Source organism: Juglans microcarpa x Juglans regia, chromosome 7S (genome assembly GCF_004785595.1).
Source record: "Juglans microcarpa x Juglans regia isolate MS1-56 chromosome 7S, Jm3101_v1.0, whole genome shotgun sequence".
In the NCBI taxonomy this organism is placed as follows: Eukaryota; Viridiplantae; Streptophyta; class Magnoliopsida; order Fagales; family Juglandaceae; genus Juglans; species Juglans microcarpa x Juglans regia.
In genome coordinates this window covers 19,204,919-19,227,848 of record NC_054607.1, presented here as the reverse complement: position 1 = coordinate 19,227,848, position 22,930 = coordinate 19,204,919, and the positions used below count along the sequence as shown (strand labels likewise).

At 35.2% G+C, this 22,930-nt stretch overlaps 2 protein-coding genes and 1 long non-coding RNA gene across 6 annotated transcripts; 1 reads left to right on the top strand and 2 right to left on the bottom strand.

The window, feature by feature from the left end:
* The first annotated feature begins 923 nt into the window (after positions 1-923).
* Positions 924-7,438, top strand: LOC121240200 (hydroxyproline O-arabinosyltransferase PLENTY-like). Of its 3 annotated transcripts, none has more exons than XR_005935484.1 (9): positions 924-1,106; positions 1,983-2,619; positions 3,041-3,108; positions 3,194-3,395; positions 3,682-3,779; positions 3,893-3,962; positions 4,051-4,122; positions 4,762-4,889; positions 7,108-7,142. XR_005935484.1 is itself a non-coding variant. In XM_041137600.1 (9 exons), exons 2-9 carry the CDS (start codon positions 2,209-2,211, stop codon positions 7,177-7,179), a joined length of 1,107 nt encoding a protein of 368 aa, XP_040993534.1. In that variant the 5' UTR covers positions 939-1,106; positions 1,983-2,208; the 3' UTR covers positions 7,180-7,438. The 3 variants fall into 3 exon arrangements, 2 of the variants coding, with proteins under 2 accessions (XP_040993534.1, XP_040993535.1); XM_041137600.1 differs by having other exon boundaries at positions 939-1,106; positions 4,776-4,889; positions 7,108-7,438; XM_041137601.1 differs by lacking the exon at positions 924-1,106 and adding an exon at positions 1,160-1,324 and having other exon boundaries at positions 4,776-4,889; positions 7,108-7,438.
* Positions 6,356-22,049, bottom strand: LOC121240201. Its single transcript, XR_005935486.1, has 3 exons — positions 21,957-22,049; positions 9,051-9,062; positions 6,356-6,366 (listed from the first exon to the last, which is right to left on the bottom strand). It is a non-coding gene; the product is annotated as an uncharacterized LOC121240201 (long non-coding RNA).
* LOC121240198 (protein SMG7-like) lies at positions 9,633-18,378 on the bottom strand. Of its 2 annotated transcripts, none has more exons than XM_041137598.1 (8): positions 18,210-18,378; positions 15,901-15,957; positions 15,069-15,674; positions 14,830-14,952; positions 13,433-13,665; positions 11,375-13,323; positions 11,067-11,207; positions 9,633-9,776 (listed from the first exon to the last, which is right to left on the bottom strand). In XM_041137598.1, exons 1-6 carry the CDS (start codon positions 18,237-18,239, stop codon positions 11,397-11,399), a joined length of 2,976 nt encoding a protein of 991 aa, XP_040993532.1. In that variant the 5' UTR covers positions 18,240-18,378; the 3' UTR covers positions 9,633-9,776; positions 11,067-11,207; positions 11,375-11,396. The 2 variants fall into 2 exon arrangements, with proteins under 2 accessions (XP_040993532.1, XP_040993533.1); XM_041137599.1 differs by having other exon boundaries at positions 15,901-16,020; positions 18,210-18,368.
* Positions 22,050-22,930: the final 881 nt, after the last annotated feature.

Here is a 22,930-nt window from a genome sequence, read left to right as displayed (position 1 = left end):
AATCGCTATAAAATGCCTAATTTTGTAGTCTATAATAGTCATATTAGAATTTGAGAAATGATATTTGTAATTTTAGGATGTACATATCATGCGTACTATTTTTAAAAAAGTGAATAATTTAAGATTCATTTAAGAAAAATTATTTTTTAAAGTACACGGAACTTGCACAATCTAAAACTATATCTAGTATTAATACTCAGTCTCTTAAATATTAATCCGAGACTATATTTTTAGTTTTTTTTTTTTTTGAAAAAATCAAAATTAAGTTAAAATAAATTAGAAGAATTTCTCTTTAATGATATGTCTATCTTTATGTGTATTGAACTCTCCAATTTGATCTAAGCAATTAATAAATATCTCAATCATAGTTGAATGCTGTGCTTTATGGGATTGCATGTTGAGTGTCATGAGTGTTGCTTATTAATTTGATCTTAAAAAAAATTAGATGAAAATGAGAAAAGAATAGTACTATAAATATTTATAATTTTATTTATAATTTTACGTAAAAGATTTATCTTGTTATTTTTTTTAAAAATCTAAATTTCATAATTTTGAACGTTTAGAGGTGAAGAAGGTAAGTATTTTATAAAAGAAAATACTCTAGTCATAAATGAATTACATTAAAAGAATTTTATAAATTAATGTGACTTTATGTCGTTTGTAAGATTGTAAAATTAATTTTATTATAAAATAAATTTAACAGATAATACAAAACATAGAATTATTTTATATAATTTCTTTATAAACGTGGCACTCACTACTCTTTTATAAATTTTTTCAATTACATCCGGCATTTTTGGATCGTGAAATATCAATATTGGCTCCCAATGGCTGATGTGGAGCGAAAACGATCGGCCAACCGCCAAAGCTGCACTGTCCTTGCTTACGCCTTTCATCGTAACATGGTCGTGGTCCTTTCGGCCGACGTGTGATCTCTCTATACATATAAAGGGCAGAGGCCTCTGTCATTCTGTTGCTTTAAACTTTTCAAACCTCTGCGTCTTCCACTAATTAAGCTTTCACAATCCAATCCAAAACCTCAGTCTCTCTCTCTCTCTCTCTCTCTCTCTCTCTCTCTGATACTCTGCGCCCTCTGTTCCCCTCAGGTATTGTTTCTTTTTCTGCACATTTATTTCGCTTTTAAGATATGTCAGTTGTCCGATGCAATGCAATTTATTTCGTTCGTTCAATTGTCTTCCTTCTCTCTCTTTCTCTGTCGTTGTCACGTTTCTGCTCGGAATTGAGTTTTAGGTGTGCCCATTCGGGTTTTCTTTGAAGTGAAGTCTCAGATCTGATATGAATACGTCTGAAAATCCCTCCTGCTGTATGATTTATCCTTTTTCTATATTTTCGAATGAATGGGATTGGTTGCTGGTGTCTTTTTTATTAACCATTGAAAATAAAAAACAGATTTCTGAATTTTGGTTGCTCTCAGAATCTATATTCAACTCGTTTGCTTGCTTTTTGCTATAGTATCTACACTTTATCACAATTACTTTATCGTGACTTTCTTGTAATTCTAATGCAGAACTGTGCTTGCATTTTTCTTGCGGTTTCTGATTGATGCATTGAGAATTGAGTAGTAAAGGCATTGGTTGCTGGTGTCTTTTTTATTAACCATTGAAAATAAAAAACAGATTTCTGAATTTTGGTTGCTCTCAGAATCTATATTCAACTCGTTTGCTTGCTTGTTGATATAGTATCTACACTTTATCACAATTACTTTATCGTGACTTTCTTGTAATTCTAATGTAGAACTGTGCTTGCATTTTTCTTGCGGTTTCTGATTGATGCATTGAGAATTGAGTAGTACAGGCATTGGTTGCTGGTGTCTTTTTTATTAACCATTGAAAATAAAAAACAGATTTCTGAATTTTGGTTGCTCTCAGAATCTATATTCAACTCGTTTGCTTGCTTGTTGCTATAGTATCTACACGTTATCACAATTACTTTATCGTGACTTTCTTGTAATTCTAATGCAGAACTGTGCTTGCATTTTTCTTGCGGTTTCTGATTGATGCATTGAGAATTGAGTAGTAAAGGCAGCCTTTTTGTTTGTCTAAATTGTGTTATGTATATTGAAGTTGTGGAATTGAAGGATTATATTGGCACTAGGTTTTTCATTCAAAAGCTGTTCTAGAGAGAATAATGGAACTTAGTTGACTTTTAAAGATTTGTAATTTGATGTTCCTATAATAAGACTTGAAGATGATTGGAAGGAAAAACACGGGACGTGCATCTCCGGTACTTTTGGTGCTTTTGGCGCTTGGATTTTTCTTTGCAAGCTATAATTTTTTGTCTATCGTAATACACAACAAAGCTTCCAATTCGGGGAGTTGGGTGGCGGACAGATTGGACTGGTTTGATCCCATTATTGGGATACCTGAGAAGATGAAGAGATCAAGGAATTCAAAGTTTCACGTTGCCCTTACGGCAACAGATGCTTCTTATAGCCAATGGCAGTGTCGGATTATGCATTACTGGTATAAGAAGGTCAAAGAAATGCCTGGATCAGACATGGGAGAGTTTACCCGAATTTTGCATTCTGGAAGTCCAGACAAGTTGATGGAGGAAATTCCTACTTTCGTGGTTGATCCTCTTCCAGAGGGCTTGGATCGGGTGAGAATCTTATTGATGCTGTATCTCAAGTTCTCATCTTTTCTTATATTAATCAATTTGTAAATCTTGTAATTCAGAAGACTTCTGAACCGACTAACTTTAGGAATATGATTCTTCACGTAGCAGCTTTTCTCATTTATCAATCTTGTTTCTAATGCTCACCCGGACATTGATTGTTTTGTTAATTTTATTGTTCTATTGCCAATCTTTCAAGATGCTTTTTTGGTTTCTCTTTTTCACTGGGTGAAAATATCCAGATAACTGTAGTATGAAGCTAGTATATGTCGGTTTCAGTGCCATGTGTTCTTGATCTTCTTCTTCTAGTTTTCTTTTGTGTATCTATCTTGAATTTTCAGCAATCACGCAATTATGTTTGACCATATATGGAAATTTTCTGATTCAATTTTAATGTCATATCCAGGGTTATGTTGTTCTAAATAGACCATGGGCTTTTGTGCAATGGCTGGAAAAAGCAAAAATTGAAGAAGAGTGAGTATCTGAACTTTTATTTAGAAATTATTTGCTCTTTGACTTGATTGAAATCTGAAAGCGGGTACATTTGTTGTTGATACAGATACATTCTGATGGCAGAGCCTGATCATATATTTGTAAACCCTCTACCTAACTTGGCAGATGGAATCCAACCAGCAGGGTTTCCTTTTTTCTACATTAAACCAGCTGAGCATGAGAAAATAATTCGGAAATTTTATCCAGAGGAGAATGGTCCTGTGGCTGATATTGATCCAATTGGCAATTCTCCTGTAATTATCAAAAAGGTAAGATCTTAATCACTATATTAGCATGCGTACTGACCTTATTGTGTCATTGAATTATTTAAATTTATTACTATATAAGTTTTCTGAACAACTGACAATAGGGTTTCATAAACCTAAGAAGGTGCAAGATATTATACAGAACTGTAAAAGAAGAAAGGTTGAATGAGTTTTAGAATTGTGCTAAAAATGCTGAGCTGTTGTCATGGTCATTACAGTTATAGTTGTGATGTCACACCCTGACCTTTTTTCTTTCCTTCTTTGCTATTCACCAAATTATCTGCTTCAGTCATCACTGGAGGAAATTGCTCCCACATGGGTGAATGTTTCCTTGAGAATGAAAGATGATCCAGAGACAGATAAGGCTTTTGGATGGGTGCTTGAAATGTGAGTGTTATTCTAGAAGATCTCATATTAGTTTTATTTAGTGGATGCTATCGGATCAGGACATTGCCGATGTATCTTGTGATGTTTATTTCTTTTTCTTTTTTGTTGAGTAGGTATGCATATGCTGTAGCGTCTGCATTGCATGATGTGCGCCATATTCTTCGTAAAGACTTTATGTTGCAGGTATTAATGATGCCTATTTATCCATTTTGTGTTCACTTTTTCCTCTAGTCAGCAATAGTCATTAACATGCATCATTATGAGTTTCCAGCCTCCATGGGATCTAAATGTGGGAAAGAAGTTCATCATCCATTATACTTATGGATGTGACTATAATTCAAAGGTTAGCAGCTCTCTTGCTCTCTCTCTCTCTCTCTATCTCTATCTATCTATCTATATCTATATCTATATCTATATATATATATGTGTGTGTGTGTGTGTGCGCATGCGCGTGCAGTAAAACTGATTGTTTAACTGGGATTGTTACTGTCGTTCCTGATAGAGATGTTGAAACCTTTTGTTTGTTTATGCGTAAGTGCTTCTCCCGAAGAACTACAACCCTTTTCTTATTTTTATGCCCATAAACTTTGACTTGGAGTAAATTGGACCTTATTTGAGGTTTCAGTGTCAATTTGTCCCCTCCATCTAAAACAGTCATTAATTTGGACAGAAAAGCATATAAAATGACACAAAGGTTCCTGACACATGTTTTTCCCTCATCTCTTCTTTACAAAAGTTTCCATCTGATGGGTTTTGTTGGACAAGTTTCTGACTTTTACATGCTCTTTCTTCGGAGTTCATGACTTTCTTAAACTAAGGGGAAAATTGACATTGGAACTTCAAAATGGAATCTGAGTTATTCTGATTCAAAACGTATGAAATTAACTGAAAATTGTTGATGATTCATGGGTGAAAATTGTTGATTCAAAATGTAACAAGGCTTGTTCACTTGGTCATTATTCATTAAGTTGTTTATTCCAAGTTGTCATCATCCAGGGAGTACTAACATATGGAAAGGTTGGAGAATGGCGTTTTGACAAGAGATCATATCTTACTGGTCCTCCACCAAGAAACCTCTCCTTACCCCCTCCAGGAGTTCCTGAAAGTGTGGTAAGTCCATTATGAAACAGTTTACCCCCTTAATCATCATTATGGTGGTGTTTCGAGACCTGCAATAAAGCTTCTAAGCACAGCCCATTCCTTGAACTACAATTACTGATCATGTGTTACACCATAACAACGTGCCAAGCTTAAGATGTTGGATGCTTATATTCCATTGCCCATGTGTCTTTAACACATCATTATTTAATTTTATCACTTCAATGAATGTAATCATCCAATAAGATTGTAGTTGTCATTAACCCATCCGGTCCAATAGTACTAGCTTCTTTTTATCTTATGTCAGATTTCTCTTTTTGTCATTTATGTTCTACTTTGAATTTTAACCATTCATAATCTATCAGTATAATTCTTGGTCCCTGTTTGTTACATTGTTAAATTTTTGGTTTTATGTTACTCATAAAAAAATTATGGTTTAATGTTGTTGGCCCAAATCTTTGGGTTAAGGAATTTTGCCAGATTCAGCAACTGCAATCACAGACTGCTTGTCTAGTTGGTCTAAAATGTTGATCTTTTTGTGCATATAAGTGACATTGTCAGTTAACTTTGTTACCTGTTACTGCTGCTAAATAAGACACTGAAAAAAATAATTTCACTAAAATTTATGGAAGTTTCAGGAAAAATAGAAATCTCCCTTTTACTCAGAAATAGGAAAATCTGCACTCTAATAACTTGAACCAAAATTGTATTCATATAGGCACGAGCCAATAGGAAAAAGGTGTAGGGGAACAGTTATTTGGTCAGGCATTAGCATTAATATCTAAAGTAAAGTGAAGAGGACAAGGTTGGCAGCTGGAATATTAATGTAAGTGGCATTTTTTTTTCTTTTACAGAGGCACGCCTGTATAGAGAATGACCAAAAACTAGTTATAATGTGAATCAGTTAGTGCAACTGATCTAATCTTGAATGACTTGAGTTGCCCCCTGGAGGGTAGATTTAGTTTCATATTTAATTTGGGGGGGGGGGGGGGGGGGGGGGGGGGGGGGGGGGGGGGGGGGGGGGGGGGGGGGGGGGGGGGTGGTCGGTCTAAACCTAGGTTCTGCCCTCCCCTGGGAACCTAGCTTAAATGAGGTGAAGCCCCTCATTGGTGCACTTGGGCAGGCTATCAACGTCAACATTAACCCAAACAAAAAAATGAAGAAGAAGAACAAGAGCAGCAAGTTTGGTTAGTTGTTTAAGAAGAGAGATTAAATTGATGAGCCTCTACTTTGTTGTGGTAATGGCGTGGCTTTGCCTAGGGATGAGAGAAACCAAGGGGTGGCCGTTTTTCCAGTAACTGTGGAAAATTTTGAGATCTAATTATAAGAAATATACACAGGTATAGGAACTTTACCATAGTGTTTTCAAGTATGTTGAGTTTTTTTTCCCTGTTGGCTCAAGTCTACTTTTAATACTGAACTGTGATTACTTTGGAGAATGCCTTCTTTAAACCTGATATTCTCTTACTGTGGTTTTGGTAGCCAAATTCTATATAATGCATTACTTTGTTATTAATAGATGAGGTAGATGTAATAAGTTCATTTCATTGCTCAATATACAAATATATAGTGTGTATTTAAGTAGTTGGTGAAATTGCACAGGTTATCTTTTCTCTGCGTTTTGTATTTTCTTGTACCTACATGTGTTCGATTCTGTAAAATAACAGCACAAGGACACATTATTATTAAAAAACTTCTACTCATCATCCCCACACCACACACCACACATAATTTTTTAATTTTTTAATTTTTTTTTCTCTTACCAAATGTATGGTATATGGATGATGAGTAGGAAGAATTCAATTAGTTTAGGAAAAATAAAACCAAAAAAATTTAAAATAAATAAAAATAAGTATGACGTGTGGCATGTAAGGATGATGAGTAGCAAAACTCTTTTTCTTACTCAAGTCATCTAGTTGACATTAGTAACCAGGGCTAGGAAATGAAAATGATAAATTTAAAGGGTGCCTCTATGCATTGCTGTTTGAATATTTTCTAGTTATTCCTATGTTCATTGTTATTTGACCTCACAATACCATGATGGTGCTAATTTGTACTTGTTTTTGTCTGGGTTATATTAGCATGTTTAAGACCCAGCTCAGACAGTACCTATGCCTTCTAATTATCAATAATTCTCCCCCCTTGCATTTATGCTCATCATAGAGTTGAGGTGCAACTTATGTGATCTTTCTTTCTAAGTTGATCCTACTCTATATATCATTGCTGGCAGGTGAGACTCGTAAAGATGGTGAATGAGGCTACATCAAATATTCCCGGGTGGGAGACATTAACTAGCGGCTGAGACCAAAAGTAAGATAATCAACCATTGATCCTTATATTGCTACTGATATCAGTGGCGGCCCCCCCGGCCGGAGAGTGCCATCAATAAAAACTGCAGAGACTGAATGAATGAACGGTATAGGTAAAGAGAAGGAATGGTCTGATGAACCAAGCAAATGGGATCATTTAGGACAAGTTTCTTACTTGTAAAAATGAAAGGCACTAATTCTTTTGTATATACATTTATTAGATTTTGAACCAGAGATTTCGTTTTGAGTGTCTACATTGAAATACCTTTTTCAAAACTTTTATGATTATTATTTTTTTTAAACAATTTTTAAGTTTTCCCGTCACCCCAATGCTTGACTCTTCAAAGTCCAGAGACATTTTAGGCCTCGTTTATTTTCGCAGATGAGATGAGTTGAGATAAAAATTGAAAGTTGAATAAAATATTATTAGAATATATTTTTTTAATATTATTTTTGTTTTGAGGTTTGAAAAAGTTGAATTATTTATTATATTTTATATGAAAATTTGAGAAAGTTGTAATGATGAGATGAGATGAGATCGTTTTTCTATCCAAACAAAAATATATATGCTTACATATTGGTATGTGCTTCTTTTAAAAAAAATACATATATATTTTTATGAATCTGATACTTAAGAGTAACGAAATTTGAGTATTTTTCTGTTAATGATTAATATTGTAATTAAATTTATAATTTAGAAAGATTAGTTAACTAAATTTTATAATATTGGAATGTAAAATTCTCATTCACTTTCATGAAAATGATGTCAGCCTCTACATCTTCTACCTAAATGTGAAAATCTTAATAGAGCTAAATAATTTATATAGCGTCTTACCTTAACTTTCTCGCATTCAAGAATCCGCATCTCTTTCAGCATCGACCATTTTGAATCATGCACTCCCTTGAGTCTCCCTAAATTTTAAAGACACGGAGAAGTTACTTGAGGAAACACCAACGTCATTTCTACTGCTGCTCCTCCTTCAGCCGCAACAATTTCCTCCACCCCACAGTCATAAATCTTAATTTTCTTCAATTGCTCGAGACATCTAACGCTGGAAACAAACATTTCAGACTCACACATTTCCTCAGGGAATGGGAATGGGAATGGGAATGTCCATTAATTATTTATATATATATATATATATATATATATATTTGGGCAGCTAATTGATAATGTGGCCTGGTGAACTCATAAATATTAATTAATTCCCTTGTGATTTTCATTCCTTGCTTTGTTGAAACAGTACTTGATCGATCCCAACGAGAATAATATTAATTAATATTGATCAGTTGGTGATCAGGTCGGTAAAACATCTTGATCGATTTATAATGTGAGTTTGAAGCTGCTGCCATGCATGCACCACCTCCCTATAATTAGACATGATCCGACTACAGAGCTTTTCATAATTGTAAGTTGATGTTGATGGTTTAATAACATAATTGGGTTGTGGAGAGGATAGAGAGAGATGAAAGCATTGCTGGTGAAACTAAACTGTCGGAGGCCCTGTTGCGAGACCTATTGCAAGGACCCTGCTAGCTCTCCAAAGTATAAAATGAAATGCTATTATTGCTATATCCTCTAAAAATAAAGGAGAAATTGCATTTCAATGGGATCCTAAATCATTCCAAAAGATAAGTCTTTTGAGACACTTAAGGGCTTGTTTGGATAGAAAACCAATCACATCTTATCATTACAACTTTCTCAAATTCTCACTCGAAATATAATAAACAATTCAATTTTTTCAAAACCTAAAATAATAATATTATTATAAAATAATATTCTAATAACATTTTAATCAACTAATTTAAAATCATCCTATCTTACTATCTAAACGAGCCCTAATATTTAAGACCTCGTGATGACCATCTTTGTCACCTCTAAAATAGAAGAGAAAGAAAAAGAACAGGTAAGCCTCAATGACCAATACATTAATTTTCACACAACCCGCTTGGATAAGTAAACCAAAACAAATCTCATAAAAATAATAATGCGAGACATCCAACATAAGAGAGGTAATTTCCACAGCTTATTTAATCATAAAAAATAAAAAAAAAAGTTCCGAGTCCAGCCCGACTTTTGAAAGCACCATAATGCTATTTTATATTATCCCTTATCACATAATTTACCCATAAAATTATTACACAATAGGCATAGGCATAATAATATCAACACACAGAGTCTTTCCTGAAGCAACGACCATACAGTATTACACTTGCACTCACCCAAATACACTCTTCATCTCATGTCTTTTATCATATCACACTGTCCAACTTGCCGATACCCCACATCACAACCAGCAACCTTCCCGGACTGTGGCTCGTATTGTAGCGAACAACTCGGCCTCAAGTAGCATTATATATTTTATCGGCTGCCAGCTGAAGACCACAGCAGTGTTTTTGACAGCTAGAATGTCTAACAGTTGAGTAGAATGGGAAGCACATTTTAATTACACCAATTGTCCGAGGCACGAGACCCAAAACAACAGATGATCTTATTTCTATCCATCCCAAGTAACCAGACAAGGCATCTACTGCTTATGAACTTCGAATCCATATTTCTCTTCCACCAGGCTTTAAAGCTCGACGAAATCTGTAAAAAGAGACAAAACCAAAGTGCACATAATAACAGAACCAAAACAGAGGAAGTTGAACAAAAGCATCGAAACAGAGAAAATACAAAAACAAATTCAGTTCAAAAAAAGATCCTAGCCCCAAACAAACAAAAACTAGAAATGTGTGCATTGCATGCTATAGTTTACTAGTTACTATTCATATAGATTTTGGTAAACTTAGAGGCAGTCAAGTTCCTCTTCCCCAAGGCAGTGTCAATTAGAGAAGAAGTACCACAAAAAATGAATTTTGTGTAATTATACACCTGAACAGAGAGGAAAGAGATAGCGGTGCCTTTCATTGTGATAAGGGAGGAAAGCAGGTCATCATCTATACCAGTGACGAGATTTGAATATGAAATCTAGAGCAAGGGTTGTCAAAGTACCAAGTAATATTGCCTGGGAAGAAAGTTATCAAAGAAATACTGCCCGAGAAAAAGGGGTGCAAGTTGACTGAACTCTATACAAATCAATTGGTGGAAACCCAAATGTCACAACCAAGAAAGATCTGATTCAGATTAGGCTCGAATCTCATACAATTGTGGTGAATGAAAAAAATAGCTTGCTATAAAAATGATCAAAATAATGGATTTTCATTCGTTTCGTATTTGAACCAGACAAAATGAGCCTCAGAAGTCAGAAGAAAGCTACTAGAGGGGGGGGGGGGGGGGGGGGGGGGGGGGGGGGGGATCTGCTCACATTATTTATCATTCCTTCCATCTTTGGTAATTTCACAAAGTAATCTGCATATTTAAAGTTAGGCCCTATATTCACAACATTATTAGCAAAGCAACATACTAGGTTATCAATTTCCAACCACTCACCCTAAATTGAAAAAAGATACCGATGCACCTAACCTCCAAATAGATTTTTTTTTTTTTTTTGGCATGTTACTAGGAAATAGTTCACAAGTCATAAAGAAAAAACCCAAGTACATGTTTGTGCACATACTTATATAGAAATCAAATATCTAATAAATCAAAACATCAGCCAATTCAATACTTAATGTATTTGTTCTCATTGATAATTGGGGATCAAGGCTCAACAACAGAAACATACATGGTGGGAAAACATGTACCACAAAAAACCAGATCTATTGTGGAGAAGGAACAGGAAAAACCAAAACCGTCCCTCAAACAAGAATTTATATGGATACACATTAATGTTCCCCCCTTCCCCCAACACAATGGAAATTTGTGTAAATGACAGAGCAAATATTTACTTAGATAAATTTTTTTAAAATAGGCAATATTAGTTAGATAAATACTCACCCAAGTAGTAGCAAGTGCCTGCAAGAAAGCCATCGCCTCCCATGCTCCAACACTAATTCAACATTGACAAGGCTACAAAGTTGGAGTCTAAATTCGGTAGCAAAAGGATGCAGTACATTCACCAGAATTGTTCCCAAGGGCCTGAGGAATGGGTTTTTCAGATCAGAATACTTGAAAAAAAAGTTTGTCAGATCAGAATGAGTTCCTAATTACGGCAATAAAATAACTAACTATAATAACAAGAAGGCCTAATAATAACAGCAGTAGAAATTACTAACTACAACTATGAACAGAAAACTTGATCTTACCACCTATACTCTCGCACTGACATCACACGAAGTAACGACCTGTCCAGATGGACTGTCCTTGATATTGCTCAGGCAGCCGAGTAAATTGCTGATTTCCATTGATGGGGTTAAGCTGTTGCTGCAACTGCTGTTCATGGTGCAGATTTAGCTGTTCAAGGGTCTGGTATTCTTGCCAGCCCTTTTGGTTTTCCACTGAGAATGGCATAATTGGAAGTTGTTTTCCAGGAAATGGAAAGTTGACAGTCCCACTCGAGCCATTGCTGATATTGATGTGCTGGGCATTAGAATAAGATGGGTAATTGATGGAACTATTTGTCCCAGAGCCTTTCCTTGATGATGGCAACTGATACCCATCCAACCAGCTATAATCATCCATTACTGGTAGCTCACTCACCAAATCGGACCCAGAAACAAGTTCATTCACTTGTTTAGGGCGAACAGGGTTAAAACCAGGTGGGGGCCCAAGGTGCCTAATAGGCCGACCAACTGGACTTCTTCTTGTACCAGCAACTGAAGCTGATGATGTTTTCACAGCCAAATTGTCTGACATCACCCCAGACAACGGAAAAGCATCAATCTTAGATATGAAGGGTTCTGGAGCTTTTGTATGACTGTAAGACATACTGCCATTATTGGCACTGACAGCTTGCTGGATGGAAGCTGAATTGACAGGAGTGAATATGCCATTGTCCTGGTGCTCAGATTTCATTAGATGTCCATCCTCCGGAAATCTTAGACCTTTCAAGCCGTTAGAAAGAACAGATTCCTCTTCCACTGACCACTTTGAAGCATAAGATTGAATTGGTTGAGGATGCTGGGGGACCATATTAGCAACAGATAGAGGAACTTGTAAACCCGAATCAAGACCAATCTGCTGCCGAAGATTCCCTAGAGGGGCTGAAACAGAACTGCCAAGAAACTTCATATCATTTGTAGAAACATTTAGACCAGGATCCAGGCCCTCATACGGGGCCCATTCCAGACCAATCGCATCGGACCGCCTCTCAGCCACTGTGGGCTTAAAAACTATTACCTCATCCTCCTCTTCCCCTTCTAATTCAGGATTTTGCTGCGGAATGCCCAGATTCTTTGTTTTCTCCAACTTCTTTTCATACATCATACTATTTGTAGGAGGCATGGCCCCATAGGTGGTAGTAAACATGCAACCATTTGTGGTTTGAGGCTCAACACCGATAATAAATTTCTTGACCTTCGAATCAAAACGCATTGGTTCTTGATCAACTCTAACCACATTTGCAAGATGCTTCCCTGCAGCTAGGATCCTTCTAACACGGGCTACTTTTTCCTTATTGCCATCAACTCCAAAGGAATGCTTCCTCGAAAAATCCAAAATTGTTTGTGCAGGAAGTAGTGGCAAGAATCCTCTTAACTCCAAGTCCTCCCACAAAGCAAGCCGATTTTCAGTTTCCTCTTCTTCATACCTGCTTGCGTTATTAAAGCAGGTCTCATCTTCATCATCATCAATGGACATCGCCTTATTTGACAAGAGCTTATTCAAGAAAGATATGCAATTGTTCCAAAATCTTGATCTAACAGTTTCCTGTTTTTCATCTGCATCACTGCCTGTTGCAACATCTGGACAACAAGCCAGCCATTCTACAAATACCAGAATGCCAGGTAAGAGGTAACTTGAAGAAGGATCATGCAGCTGCACACATCTCTCTAGAATGTGTCCCATCAACTCAAAAACAGCAGTAAATGCATTCTGAAGTAGAACAGCACGCTGTACAATTTCCGAATATGATTGACCTTCAGCCTCCCTTCTTACATTATGAACTGTGAATATAAGAATGGAGATAAGTCTAACAATGAGAAGTCCATTCTCAAGAGCATCAGCACCAAAATTCAGCTCTTCTTGTGGCCCAGAAGTCAGAAGTTCACATAAACCACTGCTAACCAAAGACAGAACTTCTGCAAATGTCTCCAGGCTAGAAATATAAAGCCAGGATACCACAGGGAGAGGGGGGAAGAAAGAGAGAGAATCAGTCTACAGCAAGTGGTCAAAATATACCCATAGTAAAATTTCCAGGTAAATACCTTGTGCGTGTGAAAAGAATTCCATTTAGACGAACAAACCGAACACAAAAGGATTTATAAGTCTCGGGCCCAGTGGATGCTCCGTCCTTTACTTGGCTGCCTTCTGTGTTTGTATCTTTTGATGCAAGTTTCACATCCCCTTTCCCTTTTCCCTTGCCAGTCAACCGCACAGGAGATTCCTTGATCACAGAAGCTTTGACATCCTCGGACAGTTGAGAGTAAGTCTGACGATTCTACCAAGAATGAAAAGTCAAACAAATAAAAAAGAGAAGCATTATTAAGCCAGATACTAAAAGTGTTTTCTCATAGCATCAGAAATCATGACTCAGGACAGAAGCACAAAAACTGAAAAGAGCTGTTACAATGGCAAAAGCAACCAACCAAAATATACATTGCTCGAGTCCAGAGAGGTCAAGATGACATTCAGTGAATTTCATTCAACCACTGCCTAACATGATTAAGCCGTGAAAAAATGCTGCTGGTTTATTTATTCTATGTGATGACATCCAAAATACATTTTGGGACAGAGAATGGAATTTGATTTCGTAGTTAATACTTACAACAAAAGCATATTCCCCAAACCTAACAGATAATGTAAACTTCACTTTTTTCATTGAGAAATTCAAGGGAAGTGATATTGAAGGAAGATCATATTCACAGTTTTCCCATCCCAATACACATACAAAAAATCAGGTTACTTTTTTTTTTTTTTTATAAGTAACAAACAATCAGGTTACTTACAATACATGTATTTCTGTATTACATATAATCTGATGATAAGTCATTATGGCACCGCCTATCTCATTCTTCAGTACCATTTGTAAAGCATATAGCTAGCGGTCCCTTTGAGCCACGATCAAACTCTTCTTTCAAGTATGATTGGGGCCCACAGTGGTAGAACCTGGTCAACCGGGAATACCACTTCCCAACCTTCTGATGAAAATGGATCTTATGTGGTAAAAAAAGATGCATGTAGCCGGCCTTGATTTAATGAGATTAAGCCTTAGTTGAGATGAAGTTAAATCATCTCATATCAAGTTTCATATCAGTCAACTGACCCGCTTGCTCATAGTTATCTAACTGATGTTACATGGTTCACCTGTTAAAGAGCTTCCAACAGAAAACGAAAATGGCCTAGTTTCCACCTTTATTCAGTAAGCTTCTAGAATTCCATCAGAAGAGGACTAAATCAGTCTAGTATTATTCTAGAAACCAATGAATGAGATGAAACCTGTACAATGGCTAGCTGTTAAGTCCCCACAACACAACAAATACTTCTCCACAAATAATAGTGATTAAAATTTTTTAGAAAAAACATAAACAAAAAAGAAGGATATAGCAGCCACAAGTCAGGAAAATAACACATTTTTTAGACCAATCAATTAAAAAAATTATACCTTCTCAAATGCAACAATCAAGTTATCCCTTGCTGTTGAGAAGGGACTATCCACTGCCAGACTCCGAAAATATCGATAAACTGTCAATAGCTCGTCCCCCGAATAGGAAGCCAATATAGCAAGCTGAGATGATAATTAGAGGATGTCACAATGAAAGATTGAAATCACAACAAAACATAAGAATCCACTCAATACAAAGAATATGTTAGAATGAATAATGGCAGAGCAATAATAAAAACCTGATGATGGGGATTCCCACTTGATGGCCACAGAGATGAAGCTTGCAAATAGTAACTTGAAGCTGCAGCATACTCCCGACTTTTAGAGTCACCCTCCCCATATAGTCCTTTATAACGTGCAAGGTCACCCAAATATATCAAGCAACGGTGACAAGATATCAGACCATTTCTCATTTCAGTAGATTTCTTCCCATCTTTCTCCATAACAATTCGGTTGTCTGAATCCTCAGAGAAATAACCCAGAGGAAGGCCATACTTAGCTCGGATTTTCAAAATAAGATCGTGGTAAAACCCAGTTGCTTCTGAAAGGAAAGCTTTGAATTGCATTCTTATTTTTGCAATTCGATCAGGTCGAGCAGGGCCTTTCACACCCTGAGATGTGTTTGAGCCTGCAGTTGCTAAAGTAGCACTAAAGTGTTGTCTCAATTCCTCAATTCTCCTGTAGTGTAACTGCCAAAGAGCATATTCAATGCTGTGCTGCTCAGAGAAAACATGATCCTCAAGAATTATTGCTTCATAATTCTCACGCATCTGTTGCCAAGCATTCGGATCTGATGGGATGCGTGCCTGGGCCGACCTTCGACGCCTTTTTTCCAATTCCACATTCTGCATAAAGGAAAAATGTGCTCTTAAAGAAAAGATATATTCTACAGATATCTATATATTTTTTATAAGTACATATATATATAAAGAGAGAGAGAGAGAGAGAGTCATGCACGTAAGAATTCCAGCGAGATTTTTACTAGCATAAATTAGTTTATGTTGCAAAGATAATCCAAGCCCCATATTTAGAATGGAAAAAGCCGAATTGTAATGAGGAAAGAGGAAATACCTTCTCATAAAGACGTTGGGCATGCTCCCTAGATGTTGGAGTGGACATTTTATCCATCTGTTCAATCATCATCCATTTAATATGCTTGCCTAACTTCAAACAGAATTAACTGCAGAGGATCTACAGACACATAAAGATCAATTTGAAGACAACTACAGCTTTTCAATAAGAAGAGATGAAAGAAAGAGAATAATAACTGGCTGACGACATTAATAGCCAAAACAACAAATTTAAAACTGTTCCTCGATAAAATATTGAGGGTCAGTCCGGTCTGAGGTGAGACAAGTGGTACAAGTTTTAATCACTTCACACATTGGGATGTATTCTATAGAGTACAAGAGTAAGGAGAAGATGGAATCAGAAGGCAAAACCAGTATGTTAATCACACTCTAATCATAGAAAAGGAAAAAAAACTGCCACACTCCCCTCTCCCAAAAAATTAAAAAACTTCTTGACATCTTTTCTCTTATCAGTAAACAAGATTGTATTGATCATAAAAATAGGCAAGAGCCCCAGAATACAGGACATATACAAGAGCAACGCCTAAGCGTGATTAATGGTTGTCAAAAATTATGTCAGTTGCAACACAGTGAAAATTCTTTTGGTAACTTCTAACAAAATCCTTTTAGGACTTCTAACAAAATACATAACCCAACCTTACCATTTGATCAACTGAGGAAAAGCTGAAGAACTAATACCCAAATACCTCTTTTTGCATGATTTTCTCAAGTCTGGCCTTGGAAAGCAGCCTAAAGGCTTAAATTAGGTCAAAGTTCAAACACTCATGTTCTTTACGCTATTTTGGAAGCAAGCTCATTTTATCCACAGGGAATGCAGTTTTAAAATAATCGATGCTTAATGCTTTGAGGATTGTGAATGGATAATGGAGGAGCTCAAGACTTTCTTTCCCAACACTCTCCTCCTTTGGACATCTTCGATAGATTTCAATAGGCTTAATTTACATGACTTTCTTGTATCTTTTTCTCTTTCTAGTAGGTCAATCACTTGTATACATCTTGTGCACTTTGAGCATGCCTTTTCCTCTTTTAATATTTTTTTTTTTTTTTTTTTTTTTTACTTACAAAACAAAAGAAAAAATTGATGCTTATATAAATGGAATTGAAGGAGGACCACAAATATACATTTATATAACTACATATATTAGCCTCTTAAAGCTGAGAATTTAATTGGCTCAAGTCCGAAAAGGGGCATATCAAGTGGGAAAAAACCCACTTTGAGATTACATATTATGATTTCAAGTTATTTGTACCGATTGTTTTTCTTAAAACCTCTAAGCTCGAGTCATTATTGATATTTTCTTAAAATGTTGTAAAGATCAAAATTTCAATCCATCACATTTCAGATACCCAGGATTCTCTTTGACAAGTGTAGATCCTGTTCTACAATATTAAGAAATCTCAAACTAGCTTGCAAGGAAATATTCTTACTGGAAATATACTACAAACAACCATTATTTTCTATGTATCGCTCCTCCTAAATTCTAAATAACAGAACCACTTGCCTATGCAAGAACCGTGCCATAGCGTACGTTCAGAAGAAAAATAGACCAGCCAAAGAACTCTAGAAGCATCATTACTACAACAGCACCATACAGGTTTTGAACAGTTTATTCTCATCAAACAACCCCAGTGAAATAAGAAGTCAAAAGAATTTAAGAGAAACTCCCAATTACATTTAGTATGAGACGTAACCTCTCAAACCCGCAAATATCATCTGCGATTTTGCACAAACCCACCCGGCTGCAGAAATCTTGTTGGAAAAGAAAAGAAGCCAAAAGGATAAAACCCTAGAATTTATAAAGTTTTGACAACTGCAACCCGTCTGACGGACTCTGAACCCCCCCCCCCCCCAAAAAAAAAATAAAATAAAATAAAATAAACAAGGTAAAAAATACAGCCTCCAACCTTTTGAGCCTGGCATAATGTCCGGCTTAATTACAAAGATTTATGTTCCATTTATAATCCGTTTACGTTAGGTTGCCTCAATTTTCTCTACATCCAAGCATTGGGAAAATAGGAAAGAGTTCCATAAAAACCAGAACACGAGTTAATTTAAAACCCAAAAAACGATTATTATCCGAAGAAGAAGAGAAAAGACACACGATCAGGAAAAAAGAAAGGTAAATAAATTGAAGTTGAACCAGATCCGGTACGGCGAAAAATCATGAAACAAATAGATCAATCAGCTCAAACTTTTCAACAAAAAAAAAAAAAAAAAATAGAAAGAACAAATATCAGAATGCAAAAAATAAGAAGAATAAGATGAAAAGTATAAGAAAAATAACACACCTCGAGAATCAGATCCACCGCGCGAAACATATCGGATCAGAGCATCGGATAGCGAAAAAAAAGAAAGTATTTTTTAGGGTTTGGATCGTTGATAGAGAGAGTCCGGTTTTGTGTCTCCAATAGGCCACTGGGGATGAGGTGAGAGTTTTACATATTTTATATATAAATAATTAAAATAATTAAAAAAAAAAATTCTTGCCACTTTCTTTCTTTCGTTTCTCCAGTCTTCGACTCTTCTCTTGTTTTTCAAATTTTGCATGAGTAAAACGACGACGTTCCCACCCCCCTAATAATTGACTTTCCATTTTGCTTTTTCTTTTCTTTTGTTTTTTAAGTTTTGTTTATTTTCGGGTGTCCACGCGCTTCACGGCTCTTTGCTCGCAGGCGGCGATATCCCAAACGACGCCGTTTTCTTTAATTATTCCTCTCTGTATTTTTTCTCAAGGTTTGGTTTGGATACCAAAAGTGTTTTATCTAATTTTATCATTATAATTTTTTTAAAATTTTTATATAAAATATAATAAATAATTTAAATTTTTCAAATTATAAAAAAATAATATTTTATTTAATTTTCATCTTAACTAACTATCCAAACGACGCTGCATTTCTCTTTTTTTTTTTTTTATTAGAAACTACTTCTATTCTTCTAATTGTTTTTGTTAATTTATTTGCTTCCTATAAATTTCTATATTTTCCCAACTCTCGAGGAGTACTAATAGGTCATTTTCATTTATCATTCTTTCTCATGAATAATATTTGAGAGTCAAGTCTTCATATCTTAATAAGAATTTTAAAAAATGCTTAAAAAGCATTAGAATTCAACATAAATATTAGGTATACACAAAAGTTAATAAGTGGAACGATGTTATTTCAATTTAAATGTCAGTTTATTTTTAAACTAAAACGACGCCCGTTTCATCTCTCTCTCTCGATTCCAATATTTACATTTTCTTTGATTTTCAACCAAAATTTTCTTCCCTCATTTCTCACGCCATTTGCGTTATCTCAATGCCATGCCATTATTATTTGTGTTGGCCAATGCTAGACAACCTCTTTGACTTCTGTCAAGTGGTATAGCCAAACAATATTCTCCTTTTGGTTCGAGGTTTTCCAATCTTAATTAAAAGAGTAATATTATATACAATCATAAAATATATAAGTGTCGCACAATCGTTTGAAAAAGAACGAGATTTATTATTAAAAAATTAATTTTTTAAATAAATCTCGTATTTATTTATTTTTTTTAAATAGATTGTGTAATATTTGCACACTTCATATCTATAAATATCATTTCTCTAATTAAAATATAAAAATGTTATTTATTATCTTATTAATCATCATCCTAACAATATCCCTTGAAACGATCTCAAATAATTGATCTTATCTCAACATCATCAATACTAGCTGCTTGAAATATTAAATTTTGATTTGACAATGCGAATCAAACTTAAAATATTTTTATAAGTTTACTATTACGTGTGCTGCCCTTTAATATTTGATAGCCAAACAAAAGAAATAATAATATGTTTCCAGTAAATGCCATTTGCTAAGATCACCTATATCATTCTGTTGCAAGAGAAACTATCAATAAGTCTAGCCCACCTTATTGACAAACGCTAAGAAGAAACGCACAAATACCCCCTAAGGACATGCTAATCACCTACTTTGGTATGTAGACATTGTATAGGTGCAAGAGAGTGAGTTTCTTCCCCTACCTTCTTTTCTTCAACTAGTAATAAAAGAGAGAAAAAGAGAGCTTAAGAGTGTTTTTTTTTTTTATTAGTACCGGGTGTCCAAAAATAGCGTTTCGATTAATTCCAGAGTATACAAAACCCTTGACAAGAAGTTTTCTACAAGTACACGTCAGGTAATTTAAAGAAAAAATTCTTTAATTCGATAGACCTTAGTGATTGTTTACACGAAAGAAGATTCAAACCTTAAACCTTATAATAGTACATTTTCATAGTAGATTATCTCTTCCAAACTTTTGTGAACTTAAATTTTGGTGTGGAATGATACAAATACTTATCTTATTTATTTAACTTTGATCCCTTACATTTTTAGTCATCATCAAGCATCCTTTGTTGCATGCATATTATTCAACCACCATCGACGACCATCGTTGAAAAACGACATCTACGATCACTTGATCTCTATATATGACTATTGTTAGTCAATATGTCCAAAACAGATAACATTTAAATAGTCGAAGGGTACAAGAAGTCTCAATTTTTCACTTGATGGAGGAAAATAATGATAAAATTATTAGGCACTGTTTGGACACAGAAATAGTTTCATATCATCTCATCTCATTATTACAATTTTCTTAAATTTCTACAAAAAAATATAATAAACAATTTAACTTTTTTAAATCTCAAAATAATAATAATATTAAAAAATAATATTCTAATAATATTTTATTCAACTCATCTAAAATCATCTCATCTCATCTCATGACTATCTAAACGAGCCCAAATCTACTGCCACCAACACCCTCTTTCCTTATATGTCTCATATTGTTCACTTTATTTGTGATTATATGAACCTAATGACTGCTTAAAATCTATCAGTTGTGAGTTAACTTCGACCAAAAAAAAAAAGATATGAAAAACACAACAAATGTTCTTTGGGAGTATGAATATTCAACCTAATGTTACCAAATTCAAACCAACCTCGTACTCATTCATCCCCAACTTTCCCTATGAACTCAAACCAACCCCTTTCTGATTTTTCTTTCTTTTTTTTTTTTCCCTTTCCTATGATTGATTTAGATCGAATCCAACGATTTTGCAAAATTGATGGATTAACCTAAGGCCGACAATTAATATGCACTTTCTATCAAGGGAAGGCGCTCTCTTTCTTTTATAATATGATAATTATTTTCTAAAGCACATGAAAGTATAGCAAAAAAATGAACTCCGTCAGGTGACCAAGAAAGAAATTGATTTACACGCGCTTGAATTAATATTACTAGGTCGCAAAGGGGGAAAATAGGGCATTCTTTTGATTTTGTATTTTTGTGATATCTTTTTCTTGTGAGCATTCTTTTGATTTATATGTTATTCCTTGTTTTGTTTATTTTTTTTATATTTTTTTATTCAATTCTGCTACGGGTACCCGAAGGCAGGTACCCTTTGCGGAATCGTCTGTCACGTCAGCTTTATATTATTATTAAAAATAAAAAAAAAAAGACCGATTTCAGACCTAAGCGCCAAAATGAAGTTCAAATTTTAGAAACTATTTTTGCGCTCTCAGAAAAGAAAAGCAATTTTAAAATACTAGTAAAGAAATGCCGATTACAGTTAAGTGAAATGTGCAGATATGTAAACCGTAGCTTTTCACGCCAAAGTAGCCTTCAAACAGATATGACAAATATGTTTCTGCTGCTTTTTACTTTTCAATTTTTGGGTTTCTTGAACAGTTCTTTCTCCCAAAAAAATAAGCAAAGTGATTCATTTACACTACAGTACTAGTTGATCTCCGGACATGTTCCTCTCATTCAATCAACTAATCTTATTCTTAAATCTCGTTTGTGGGATTGACAAGAATAAATGTTTTTATGCATTGGAAAGGGGTTTCATTATCATATACAGTACCTTAACTGATGTGGAAATAGAACCCACTCATGGTATCGGAAGTTTTCTATTCTTTATATGAAGACGGAGACTGCTAAAAAATGCAAAAAAAAAAAAAAAAAAAAGCTTTCTAAAAAGAAAAGGAGAGAAAAAGAGATATAGATGGAAATACCAGTCAGTCAGGCTTTGAGATAACGGAGAAAAGAGCAATACGTGGAGACAAAGAATATTTTTGGTTCTAAACTGTCGATGCTGATTCTAAACTATCAATGCTGCCCAATTGTTAGATTGATGAAGACGAATATTTCGGTGGGTTCCCTCTGTTTTGCCAACATTGTCAAATTGGCTCCGAACGCACCCGACCCATGCTTTATTTGGAGTTAGACCCGAACACCAAGCCATAAAAGCCCATCATTTCATGTTTCGGTGGGGGAATGGTCTTCGTAGCAAATTTGGAAAGCTTGAAGGTGTGAACGGTGCGAGGTGAAGATTGGGATTTTTCATCGTCTTCCATGATTGTTTCGGTGCGAGTTCAATCCTAATTGTCGAAAGATATTACATCATCTTCGTTCCGAGTATCAGTTTGATTTCACTAGTGTTGATTTTAAAAACAACACTAAGTAAAGAAACGGTGCGTTTAACTTAGGGTGCAAACACACCATTTAAATAATACTGACTTGGAACTCGGATACGCGGCGTGTCCCCGTCCCGGGTGCAAGTAGTTTTTTTCTTTTTTATTTTATACATATGTTATGTCATATTCGAAACTAAATTGGTTTCCATTGAAAGATAATGTGGAAAAAAATAATAATAATATGGATATTGCACGCTCCATACAAGGGGAGTGTGTGTACTTGGCTGTGAGAATATGTTTGGGTCCCACGCAATTGATTCAGACATGCAGTGCTGAAACCGGCGCTTGCTGCATTGGCGACTTTTCGTAATCCATGGGCAGTGATCACACCGTCCAAAAAAATTATTTCGTTTTGGATTGGAAAAAGATAAAAAAGAAAAAAGAGGAACCAGTAAATCGGATGGGACCGAATCGAATCAGTAAATTTGATCCGGTACCAGATTCAGTCTAGTCCGGTAACAATTCTATTTTTTTAAAAGTGGTAAAAATTAATCTGATTTGGATTTTTTTTT